General features: G+C 42.5%; 1 protein-coding gene across 7 annotated transcripts in view; it reads left to right on the top strand.

Moving 5' to 3' along the window:
* The window catches only part of CACNA2D1 (calcium voltage-gated channel auxiliary subunit alpha2delta 1), a 540,926-nt gene that overhangs the window by 512,274 nt on the left and 15,877 nt on the right, over nucleotides 1–12,775 (top strand). For 4 of the 7 annotated variants that reach the window (XM_073000729.2, XM_078394286.1, XM_078394285.1 and 1 more), the window contains 2 exons: nucleotides 1,547–1,629; nucleotides 4,274–4,362. In XM_073000729.2, coding sequence (XP_072856830.1) covers nucleotides 1,547–1,629; nucleotides 4,274–4,362 — 172 coding nt within the window. The remainder of the gene's footprint in view (nucleotides 1–1,546; nucleotides 1,630–4,273; nucleotides 4,363–12,775) is intronic. The other 3 variants (XM_073000730.2, XM_078394287.1, XM_073000733.2) reach the window with 1 other exon arrangement.

Raw genomic sequence — 12,775 nt, forward strand, 5'->3', positions numbered from 1 at the left:
AGAAGGAGAAAAGGGAGGGGACCAACCTGGATTCTTGGGGCAATGCAATCAAAAACCTGAGAGCAGCCACTAAGAACCCTCTCATGTCTTCACCAGACAAGCTTGAGAAGGTGGTGGAACCAAGAGAAGAGCTTCCCCAAGAAGATCTTAAAAGCTGAATAAGCTCATGTGGGGTGATAGGATCCTTCAGATAGTCTGGACCCAAGCCACATAGGGCTTTGTAGATAATAAGTATCACTTTGAATTGAGTCAAGAAACAGACTGGCAGCCAGTAAAGCTGTTGCAAAAAGGGAGTTCCATGTTCCATGTAACCACTGCCAGTCAGCACTCTGGCTGCTGCATTTTAAACCAGCTGAAGTTGCCAAAGACTCTTAAAGGCAGCTCCAAGTAGAGCACATTGCAGCAATCTAGACAAGTTATAACTAAGGCATGTGTTACCTTGGCCAGATTGGACATCTCAAGGAATGGGGGGCAGCTGGTGGCATTCCCAGCCACCTCGGAGACATGCACCTCCAAGCTCAGAGCTGAGTCAAATTGTAAACCTTCCTTTTCAGCGGAAGGCTGGATCCCTATTCCCTGATTTTCCTTGTGACTGATCAGGAGCAACTTTGTCTTGTCTGGATTACATTTGAGTTTGTTTGCCTTCATCCCGTGCATTACTGACAAAAGGCACTAGTCTCAGCACAGAACAGCTTTCTTGGAATCAGATGGGAAGAAGAGAAAGAGTTGGATGTCATTAGCATACCGATTGCACTGAACCTCCAAACTCTGGACAATCTCTCCCAGTGATTTCATGTATATGTTGAATAAAATGGGGGACAAAACTAAACTCTGGGGGACACCACAGGACAGTGGCCATGGAGTTGAACAGGATTCCCCTCAACACCATTTTCTGAGTTCAACCCTTCAGGAAGGATTAGAGCCACTGTAAGACAGCACCTCCTAGACCCATCCCAGAAAGGTGCCCCGGAAGGATACAATGTTTGATGGTATCAAAAGCTGCTGGGAGGTTCAGCAGAACCAACAGGGACATGCTCTACTTGTCCAATTCCCAGTGTAAGTCATCCACCAAGGCATCCAAAGCCATCTCTGTTCTGTAACTAGTCCTGAAGCTAGATTGAAATGGGTCTGGATAATCCATATCATCCAGGAATCTTGGATGTGATGCCACCACACTCCAAAACTTTGCCCAAAAATGAAATGTTGGATATTGGCCAATAATTATCCAAAGGGACTAAAGGAGGGCTTTAAAAATGTTTTACTACTGCCTCCTGTAGGCATGCCGGTACCCTGCCTTGCTGCAAGGAAGCATTCACCGCCACCCTAACTCATTCAGTCTGTCCACAGATATTCACCTCTCCAAAGACAAAGATAGGTCACAAAACCTGTCATCCTCTCCCCAAAGACAGCCTTTCATCTCTTTGTCTGCTTAATCTGGGAGTAAATCCCACAGGACTCAATAAAACTTCTCAATAGATTTCTATAAGGTTGCGCTGTGTATGTAAATGTGACAATTCTGTTCTCCGTGTCCTTAACTAATGTTTAGATGAAGGGCCTAACCCCTGTGAAATGGTTCAGCAACCCCGATACAGAAAAGGACCTGAGGTCTGCTTTGATGATGCTCCCAATGTAAGTTTGCTCTTCTGATACAGGGAGAACTTGGTTTCCCTGCAATCAGAAATATATATTTCTACAAAATAGTTTCTGCATTGAAATGCCCATCAACTTTGATCTCTCATTAAACTTGATTCTTGACTACCGTTGCTCTATTTCATGTTTCCACAATTAACATAAAATTAACAGCTCCTTTTTTTTTCTGATTTGCCTTTGCTTTACTTACTGTGCTTTCACACATGATTCCCATCAAGTGCAGCAGGACAATACTGCACATAATGGTGCCAGAACCCCTGTGATGGTCTTCCATAGCTATTGCCAGAATCTTTGAAAAGTTGCCTTGACAAGCATGGTGGCTTTTCCTTTTGTCCTGCAGGTAGTTGGCCTGGAGTGGCCACCTTCAAACTTTTCCTGGTTGTGGCACATTGAGATCTAGAAGATTAATTGTGTGGACTGCCACATGAATTTGATTACAAACTCACCTACGGTCTTCCAGCAGTGTCCTAATGTAGCCCAAGCTGTTATAAAGCCCTGCTAGCACATGGTTGCTGTGATGCAGCAAAAGCATTTGTGCAGAGATATTTAGTATATAGTGTACTATGTTCTCACATACATGAATGCATACAAGTGTATGGAATTATTTTTAACAGTTCAACAGCTGGAGAAGGGGGAGGGGGAGAGAAAAAATGGCTCCAAAGAGCAGTCAACCTGCCAGCCCATCAATGAACCTTCCCTTGCCTAAATGCTGGGCAAAGCTATAGGAACATAACATATGTGAATCCACATGGATGCAAGTCACTCAGTGAGCTCCTCCTGCCATCTGGGACTGAAGTGGATGCCAAAGCGTCCAAGATGTGGATGTCCTCAAAATCCCTTAAGGGGTTATGTAAACTAGTTAGGGAGATGGTGCAGAGGCCCTCTCCCCCCTTACAAGAAGACCTGGCCCAGAAAAGCTGTTGTAAGTCAATAGCAAGATGACAAGTATAACTCAAATGAAAAACCATAAGGAGGGATGTTCAATCCCCAGACCCACAGCTTGCAGGCTTCATCAGTCTAAAGAGAGGAAAGGGTGGGTGATTTAAAAAAAGAAAAAGAACAAAGTGCTCTGTAATTCGGTGAAATAAGGATGATAACAGGATGGGGCAGTGATTAAAAAACAACAGCAACAAATATGAATGAGGTGTTGGAAGCCAACATATGGTGAGAAGTAGGCTGCATCTTCCATAGGCTTTAAGACATTTTAGGCAACTGTAGTCATAGCCATCATCCTTAAGGTGTACACAATGACTGACAAATACAGGTAAGTAGTAGAACTCTACGCTCTGTCCTAAACACAGAGATGCTTCTTCTCATAGCATTTTGACAGAGGTGTGAAGAGAAGAGATATAGATAAATTAGATTTCCTGTTCACATAATTCCTTGGTCTGATCTGAGTAATCTCTCAGTGCAGAAACAGGCTAAAAGTTTTTTTGTGCACAAAAACAGAAATGTGCACTATCCCCCCACTTTGGAATGGGGGCTTGATTTTCACGGAGCTTAGCAAGGCTGCTTTTCAGGACTACAATTCCCAAAATCCTTCAGCTGGTAAGGCCCTTGGCCAGATCAGCTAGGTGATTCTGAGAACTGTAATTTTTTCCAAGTGCTGGGATTTCAGGATGATAGTGAAGGAAATTGCCCCTTGGGAATCCTCTATACAGTGGGGTCTTGACTTGAGAACTTAATCCGTATTGGAAGGCGGTTCTCAAGTCAAAAAGTCTGTAAGTCAAGTCTCCATTGACCTACAGTGCATTGAAAACCGATTAATCCCGTAACAGGCCGTTTTTGTTCCATTTTGGTTTTTTTCTGGTCTGTAAGTCAAATCTCAGTCTGCAAGTCAAACCTAAATTTTGTGGCCAGAGAAGTCTGTAACTCAAAAAGTCTGTAAGTCAAGCCGTCTGTAAGTCAAGGGTCCACTGTACTGTGCTTGTTTCTAACAATACAGGCACAGAGACAAGCATGAATTAATTTTTATTTACAATGTGCCATACAGGGAACATTGAAGCATTAGAATATTCTTATTAGAAAATACAATTAAAGGAGAAAGCTGACAGCATATTCAAAGACTTAAATCAAAAAGGGAAAAAATGTGTGCTACTTTTATGCTGCCCCATAATGCTTAAAGCACTTTCTGAGCAGTTTTTTTTTACAATTTAATTCTGCAAACTACACTTTGGTCTGCCAGCAAGCTGGATACTCAATTTACTGACCTCAGAAGGATGGTAGGCTGAGTGAACCTTAAGCTGGCTACCTAGGATTGAACCTGGATTGTGAGCAGTTTTGACTTCAGTACTGCAATTTAACCACTGTGCCACAGGCTTTGATCACGGGATGCCCTAAAAACATAGGACCCATTGTGTGTGAAAGTACAAGGAGCCTTGCTCACTAGCTTGGTATGCTATTTTGTGTGTTGTGCATTGTGTTTTCTGCAATAGTAACAGTGTAATTTTTATTAAGTTTCCTTTGCAGTTCTTGCTGTGAAGTTCTTTGCTCTTTTCGGTGAATGCTTTTCACATGAACTCTGCTAACTGCCAGCAAATTGCATGAGATCTCATCTTGTATGTGTTTCTTTCTGTGTCTTCTTTCCTTTCCTCTACTCGCTACTTTGCCTGTTTGTTGATAGGATCAGCCTATATGCACAACGAGTCGTGCCTCTGCCATGACGTCCGCTCCTATCTTCATTTTTCTGCAAGTTTTCATGTGGTGTGGATGGTCAGTTACTTTCTCTAATTTTTTGTTCTCTTTTGTGTGTGGTTTTTTTTCCTTCAAAGTTTAGCTTTTTTGTTAGCATATCATTTTAGAAAACAGTGCTAATGTGGGTACTTCTTTGGGTTTGGGAGGAATATGGTGCAATCTCCTTTATTTTTGTGGGCAGTGGGTCAGGGACCACTTAAGAGGCTGTTTTACGTAGGAAGAGATTTGGGGAGGCCTCCAGATCACATTTTTAAAATTCTAAATGAAAGAGTCTGTGGTGAATTATTCAGTCTGTAATTCTGTTTCTTTATTTGTTAATTTATATTGACAGTCAAGCTGGACATTAAAGGAAATGCATATTCCCTGTGATTAACTCTTCAATCCCCTCCCACAACTAGTTTTTTTTAGGGACATGCCTTTCACACCTAGGGGGAACATCCCTCAAAAACATGGTTGTCTACTTTGACCCTCAGTTATGTGTTTCTCTCTTGTTGCATAAAGAGAGCAGATTTGCAGTCTCTCCCAGGAACAACTTGGGAGAAGGTATAAAGCTGAGACAGGCTGAATGGATTACTTGCCCTTAAGGTGAGAGGTTTAAACTGAAACAAATTAAAACAAAAAGGAAGACCAGCTACCATACAGATCCGCTGCATAGTAAATATCTTGCATTTCATTCTGTAACATTAACTTTCTAAGTAAGCATGCTGTCTAGATGCAAAACCAAATCTGTGCTGAATCCAGCTTGTGATATCAGCATAACTACAGGTATCTTAGTGCATTTTGGAGCAATTATCGTGGGGAATATTCTTGTGCTTGACTTATTTATGAGGTGGATAAGAAACGTATGTCTTGTCTTTCATTGTATAGCCATCTTTGAGGTGCCTGATTGTCCAACCTAGTTGACTTTAATTCCCAAAAGCATTCACCACTTGCTGTGCTGGCCAAGATTTCTGGGAGTTGCAGTCCAAGAACATCTGGGGACCCAAATTTGAGAACCACTGGTCTAACTGACACCTAGAAAAGAGGACAGGAACTTTTATCAGTTCAGTGTCAGGACATAATGAATATTTGCAAGTTTCCTTATCCTCAGTTTAAAGGGGGAGGGGATTCTTGCCATCAATAAAATTGTCAACTGCTGCAAGATTTTTTGCTCCTGCAAAAGAGGGCCTTTTTTGCTGCAGGATTGGCAAAACAAAACAAAAAGGTTTTTTGCACAAAACCTTGTACTGCAAAACACATGCTTTTTAGTAATATACACATTTTCCCATGAAATACACTGGCCAAATCCTGTTGCTTAGCATAGTAAATTGCACTAGAGTTAGGACTATAGAATCAGTGGGGATTTGGTGAGTCAACTTCTCCATAAGTTCCATTGATTTGAATGAGCTTACTTTAACTGCAACTTACTAACATACATAATTCACAACTGGAGCAGGCTGATTTGAATCAATAGAGCTTATGGAGAAGGTGATTCACCAAATCCCCTTTGATTTAATAGGCCTACTCTAGTGTAATTTACTATGCTAAGCAACAGGATTTTGGCCATTGTTTTTTAATACCTCACCATACAAATTATTTGTAAAGGTCCAAAATATGACGCATGCACAAAAACTTTCATAGTCATGCCTAGGGGGAAGAAAACTTTTTGAATTTTTCACTGGCATCTCTAAGAGTGAGATAAGTAAAAAGTTACATCTCTTTTTGGTTAATTTTTTTTTAGTCATTTAGAAAGGAGGCTTGTTCGTTTTCTAAACTACTATCAAAACGGTAGAGAGATTATTTGTAGGGACATCAGTGTGAGTAGAGGGGGTAGGTATTCAGTCCTCCACAATGCTGATTTCTGCTTCAGATTTGTGGAGCTCCATTTATCAGAGGTCCACCCCGTGGCAGAAAGAATATTTGTACTGAAAGCAGTGAGGGCATTTCTAGAGCATTCCCATTGACCTGAGCATCGTTTTTCTATCATTACCCTAGTCTTAGCTTTCCAGAGCACCACTAGAGGGAGACAACATCATGGCCATGTCTAACAGCATCTAACAGAGAACACTCATAAAAGTCAAAAAGGGTTGGTGTACTATATCATTGGGAACAGAATGTATTCATTTGCGTAGATATTTTGACTATCTCATATTTATCTGTGGGGTTGTAGAATTTATTTAGTACATAAAAAACTAAGCAGTAGTTTCTGGCTTTTATTATTTTCATGGTTATAAATACGCTTATGTTTGGCAATTAGCTTTTTGTACATTGTATTCTAGATATATCCATAGTCTGTTAAAGACCTCTACATTTTAGAGAAAGGGTATGAAACAACAACAACAATAACGGAATGCAGAATGCATGTGAACCGATTTTCCTGCACTGGCATGGTGCCTGTGCACAGATTCCCACAGTGTTGGGCCATAGGAAATCCTGTTCCTGTACCCCCAGATATCATGTGTATACATGAATAAATACATGGTATTATTTCAGACCATTGCAGCAAATGAGGAGGTATAGCCGCCTCCACTTCCTCCTCCATCTACTTCCAGCTTTTCATGTTATACTCTGTAAAGGAATAAACACCTTAAGTTTATATCCTTTTACTAGGGATGCGAATATCCTAGCCTCTTGCTCTCCCCGTGAAAACCAAGAAAGAAATAACTCTTTTTGTATTCGCAAAGGCTTTCACGGCCGGGATCTAATGATTGTTGTGGGTTTTTCAGGCTCTTTTGCCGTGTTCTGAAGGTTGTTCTTCCTAACGTTTCGCCAGTCTCTGTGGCTGGCATCTTCAGGGGACAGCATTTGTTGAGAGCACAGAGTGCTGTTCTCTGAAGATGCCGGCCACAGAGACTGGCGAAACGTTAGGAAGAACAACCTTCAGAACACGGGAAAAAAGAGCCCGAAAAACCCACAACAACCAAATAACTCTTTTCTCCCCACAGTGAGATTTCTCTGTGTAGTCTTGTCACTCTGAGAATGGCATCCTTCCTCTTCAGGTTTCATTGGAAAGGGCCTTGCACTGTGCAGACTTTAGCAGTTTCCTGCCTATGACAATAGGCAAAAATGTTAGTAATGAAGAGGGTAGTTGTCATAGAGAGCCTTGGCACAGAGAGATGCAGAAAATCACAGAGAGCAAGAAACTGTGCAAGTACTTGTCACACCCCTATGTTTTGTTAAGCAGGAGAGGGCAAAATGAAGATATAAAAGGCGCATACACTTCCTGTGGAAAGGAATAGTATCTTCTGTGTTTGTCTGTCCCAATTCCAAAGGATGCAAACAAGAATGGTTCTGTTTTTCCATTTGGGACTCACTCCATCTCAAAGGATTTAAATGGAAATGGAGTGTTTGCTTCAGGACTCTTGCCTAACTCTCCTCACGGCTGCCTCATTCAGATGCTCCTCTGTTCCACGTTCCATCAACTTCAACCACCTTCAGTGTTAGGTGCACATATATCACTCACTAGAAACAGCTAAGTATGCACTGAAAGGACAACTCCTGACATGAAAAACAGAGCACATCCATGTTCCACAGCTCCCAGAGTTCTCCAGCAGGTGTGGCCAAACTGTTTGAGGGGATTCTAGGGGGTTTTAGTTTGAAGAACCAATTTTCCCAAGCTCTGCTGCATGAATTTTATGGAGTCATCTGGAGAGGCAAGACTGAAGCCTCTTATCCTCATGCACTTAGGTGCTAATGTTCATCCCCATACATGTGTGGGGTATTTAATTGTTAAAAAATGTGACATGATTGCTTATCTTATAATTTAGTGTCACATGTCATTGCTTCTTTCCCTCCCTGTTTTTCTTTGTCTCCTTCTATATTTAAAAGAAATCATACAAACAAATCATATGAACTTGTTCTTTAGTGTGCATTTCCTGAAGTCCTTGACCAGAATCTAGTGGGAGTTGTTCTGCTGATGGAACTGTTTCTGGAGGAGATTGATCCCTTTTTCCTCCTTCCTAGTATACCCTCAAGATCTGTTCCAGAGGACTGGGAAGCCTCTCAGAGTAAGATTCTGGGTTTTCCAGTGGGAAAATATATTAAGCTAACTTTGGATGTTGGCCTTCAATAGCATTCATTCGTAGAAGTATGAGCACACTAACTTTGATTGTACTATTCTTGATGGTCCTAATTTTACAGAACTAAATTTGATTGATTGATTGATTGATTGATTGATTGATTGATTGATTGATTGCATCTATACCCCACCCATCTAGTCAATTGACTACTCTGGGCGGCTTCCAACATATATAATAGCAATATAAAATATAACAACATTATAGACATCAGTAATAAAGTTATTCAAGATGGAAAGAGATAAGTAAAAATGAATCAAATAATAACTGAAAGGAAGGCCCACCTAAACATCCAGGTTTTCAATAGGCTTTTAAAAATGCCCAGTGAAGGGGACGCACGGATCTCAGGAGGAAGATTATTCCAGTGGCAAGGAGCTACCGCTGAGATGGCCCGGTTTCTTGTTTTTTCCTTCTGGACCTCCCTTGGCATCAGGCTCCTCAGCCTCACCTCCTGACTTGATTGGGTGATACGGATAGATTTTGGTGGGAGTAGGTGTTCCACCAGATATCAAGGCCCTAAACAGTTTAGGACTTTGTACGTAAGCATTAAAACTTTGAAGTCAATGCGGAACTGAATGGGCAGCCAATGCAAAGCGGCCAGAGTGGGAGACATATGATGATATTTTCTCACTCCACTAAGGAGTCTGGCCGCCACATTCTGCACCATTTGGAGTTTCCACATCAACCTCAAAGGTAGTTCCACGTAGAGCACATTACAGTGGTCTAATCTCGAGATTACAAGCACATGTACCAAAGTGGTAAGTGCCCCAACATTAAGATAGGGACACAGCTGGGCAATCTGCCAAAGATGAAAAAAGGTGGTACAGACCACTGACACCACCTGAGTTTCCATGGTGAGCGCTGGGTCCAGGTGGATACCCAAGTTGTGAACCTCACTCTTTGCGGTAAGAGTCACCCCCCCCCCCAAAATGAGAGAGAGTTGCCCAGACCACTGATGTGGGACCACCCAACCTCAGGACCTCCATCTTGTCCGGGTTCAGCCTCAGCCCATTTTCCTGCATCCATTGCAGCACAGACTCCAAGCAGCACTGAAGGGACGGAACATCATCCACTGCAGATGGAGAAAAGGAGATGTAGAGCTGAGTGTCATCAGCGTACTGACGACACAATGGCCCACACCCCCTGATGACCCCACCCAGCGGCCTCATATTAAACAGCATTGGGGAGATGATCAAACCCTGTGGAACCCCACAACTGAGGGTCCATAGGGCCGATAACCTCTCCCCAAGCTGTACTCTCTGAGGACAGTTCCCGAGGAAGAATCTGAGCCATGCAAGTGCATGGCCACCAATTCCCAACTCAGAGAGCCTCCTCAGGAGGATACTGTGGTCGATGGTATTGAAGGCTGTTGAGATATCGAGGAAGACTAACAGAGATGTTTTACCCCTGTCAGCCTCCCTCATTAGGTCATCATACAGGGCGACCAATGCCATTTCTGTACCATGGTGCGGTCTGAAACCTGACTGGAATGGATCCAGGGCATTTGTTTCATCCAAATGAGCCTGAAGCTGATCGGCCACACCCTCTCCACCACTTTGCTGATGAAAGAAACATTGGCGATGGGCCTATAATTATCAATTTCATCCGCCGCCAAACTAGGTTTCTTCTTTATGGGCTTAATAAGTGTCTCCTTAATGGGCCTTTCCTCAAGGAAAGGTCCATTAATTATTGCTGTGGGCCATTCAGTTGTTATAGGCCTGGCTACTTTGATTAGCTAGGCCGGCCAAGGATCAAGGGATGAGGTGGTGGCCCGACAGCGATCAAGCACTTAGTCCACAATATCTGGTGGCACAGGCTGAAAGAATTCAAGAGTCACCGGGCAAGGCAGAGCGCTGGACATCTCTGCTCGACTCACTGTATCCAAAAAAAGAGAACTCCCAGCGGATGGCCTTCACTTTAGATTTTTTAAATGCTGCAGATTGGTCCGGTGAGAAGGGGGAGGCTCGTCACTTGGACCAATTCCGGATAGGTCATGCATTATACGCCTGCTGATTTGAAGCTTCACTTATCTGGTTAGCGAGATGTACTCAGCTAGCAGCCTTTACCTTGGCCAGGTAAAGGTTAGTCGTGACCCTGACAGCTATCCTATTATAATCCATCAGGTTCTTTCTCCACTTGTACTCTAGCCTTCTCCTAAATTGCTTCATCGCTTGTAGGTCCTGATTAAACCAGACTCAGAGGGCGTTTAGGAGCAATCGTGTCTGCAGCCCTAGTAGCGGTAGTAAAGCAGCCATCAACCAGAGCCTCGACAGGAGCACCAGCCAGATCAGCCGAAACACCTCTCATGGCATCCTAGAATCCTACAGGATCCAGTAGCCATTGAGGGCGGACCATAGAAATAGGTCCCTGCTTCCTGAGAGGGGAGAGAGCCACTTAGAGGTTACATTTTATTAGATGGTGATCTGACCATGACAAGGGGACCAACATAAGGTCAGTCACCATCAGACTGCACTCACTCCAACTGGTGGAAAAAACCAGGTCTAACATATGACCACCCCTGTGGGTGGGACGGTTGACATGTTGGGACATGTTCAAGGAAGCCATGGTTTCCAAGAATTCAAGAGCTGGCCCAGAAGTCTCTGCCTCCACATGAATGTTGAAGTCACCCAAAACTAATAGCTTCGGGGACCTCAACAATGCCGCAGAGACAAAGTCCGCCAGCTCCTTTAAGAAAATGGCTGGGTCTTGGAGAGCGCGGTATCCCAGCAAGATCCCAATATCATCCCTGGCCCCTATCAACACGTGGAGGGCCTCCAGACCCGGCTTTACCACTGAGGAGTGCCTAGTAACCTCCAAGGTGTTTTTATATACAATGGCTACTCCCCCCACCCCTCTAGTCTACCCTGGTGCTAGACAGCATAACCGGGCAGACAGACAAGTGCTAGAGGAGGACCCCCCTCTCTGCCTATCCACGTTTCAGTTATGCACGCCAGGTCTGCATCCTCCTCCAGAATAAGACCATGAATAACCTGGAATTTGTTAGATACAGACCTGGCATTCAGCAACACCAGTTTTAGAGTGGAGGGTCAGCTGATCTGGCTACCGCGATACTGACGGTTGATCACAGTCCCAGAACGGTAAACAGCCTTCAAACATCTGTTCAGCATTCTTCTAACACAAGGGGGGGCTGTGCCAATGCCAAATCTCCCTCTACCCGTAATCACAGAAATGTTCAATGGCCCCTCGCTGGGAGGGCAGGCCTTCCATTCCATATCAAAAGAAAAAAAAACAGAAAACCCTAGATTAATACAGATGAATTATATAACAATAACAAAATTATTAACATAAGAAAGAGGAAAAATATATTATTTAACAAACATCTATCATTAAACAATAATTAATTTAAAGTGCAAATTGTCCAGAGAACAAGAGAAAAGGTGAGAAAAAGAAGAAAGACACAATAAATACGTAAAACAAGTGCAATATAATAAACTGATAATCCCACACTATGAAAATAAATTAGAAAACAAAGCATCAAATACAAACAAAAAATAAAATAAAGAAAATTTAAAGAAAAAACCCCACGGTTTTTACCCCAATCCTTCAGTACACCAGTCCTATAGATCAGTGCTTCCCAACCTTCAGTCCCTGGATGTTCCTGGATTAAAACTAGCAGAAATCTTCACCACTAGCTGTGCTGGCCAGGATTTCTGAGAACTGTAATCCAAGAACATCTGGGTACTCAACGTTGGGACCACCGTTATAGATGGAAGTAGATTTGTTATCTGATTCAATAATGGCATGAGGACATTGCTTTCATGGGAATGATGCTTGAAATGGAGTATCTGCCAGGCACATGTTAATGCTAGAGCCTGTACACGATCTGAACATATTTTCTACTTGGAGAGTACTTTGTGTTTCCAGATAAGCATTTCTGGAAAAGAGATGAATTACATTAAATATAAGGCAGCAGATGATAGTCTCAAAAGTTGGAATGAAAAGCTGTAGATTTTACTCACTCCCTTAAACAAGTCAGTTCAAAATCTTTTGGACAATACACAAGGTGTCCCCAATTTATTAGGACAACAGGACTTGTAATTTCAATCTTATTTATGTAGTCATTTATTTTATAAATATCTTCATATACTACATTTCATCCCCCAACAGAGCCCCCCAAGTTGTTTACAACCATCGGTGTAACTCTTAATACATAAAGTCTTAACACATTTTTTAAAGAAAATGTTTATAATTTCTTTCTTTAAAAAACACCATCAAAAGAAAGCAATTCATAACCATACGAGCGTGATGTTGAAAAACAGGGAATATCTTCTAAGAATGATAGCACTTCCTTACACACACGCACCCCAAGCGGGTGGCAGACACCTAATTAGAATAGATATTTCCTCTTATACAAG

Source organism: Pogona vitticeps, chromosome 5 (assembly GCF_051106095.1).
Source record: "Pogona vitticeps strain Pit_001003342236 chromosome 5, PviZW2.1, whole genome shotgun sequence".
NCBI lineage: Eukaryota > Metazoa > Chordata > Lepidosauria > Squamata > Agamidae > Pogona > Pogona vitticeps.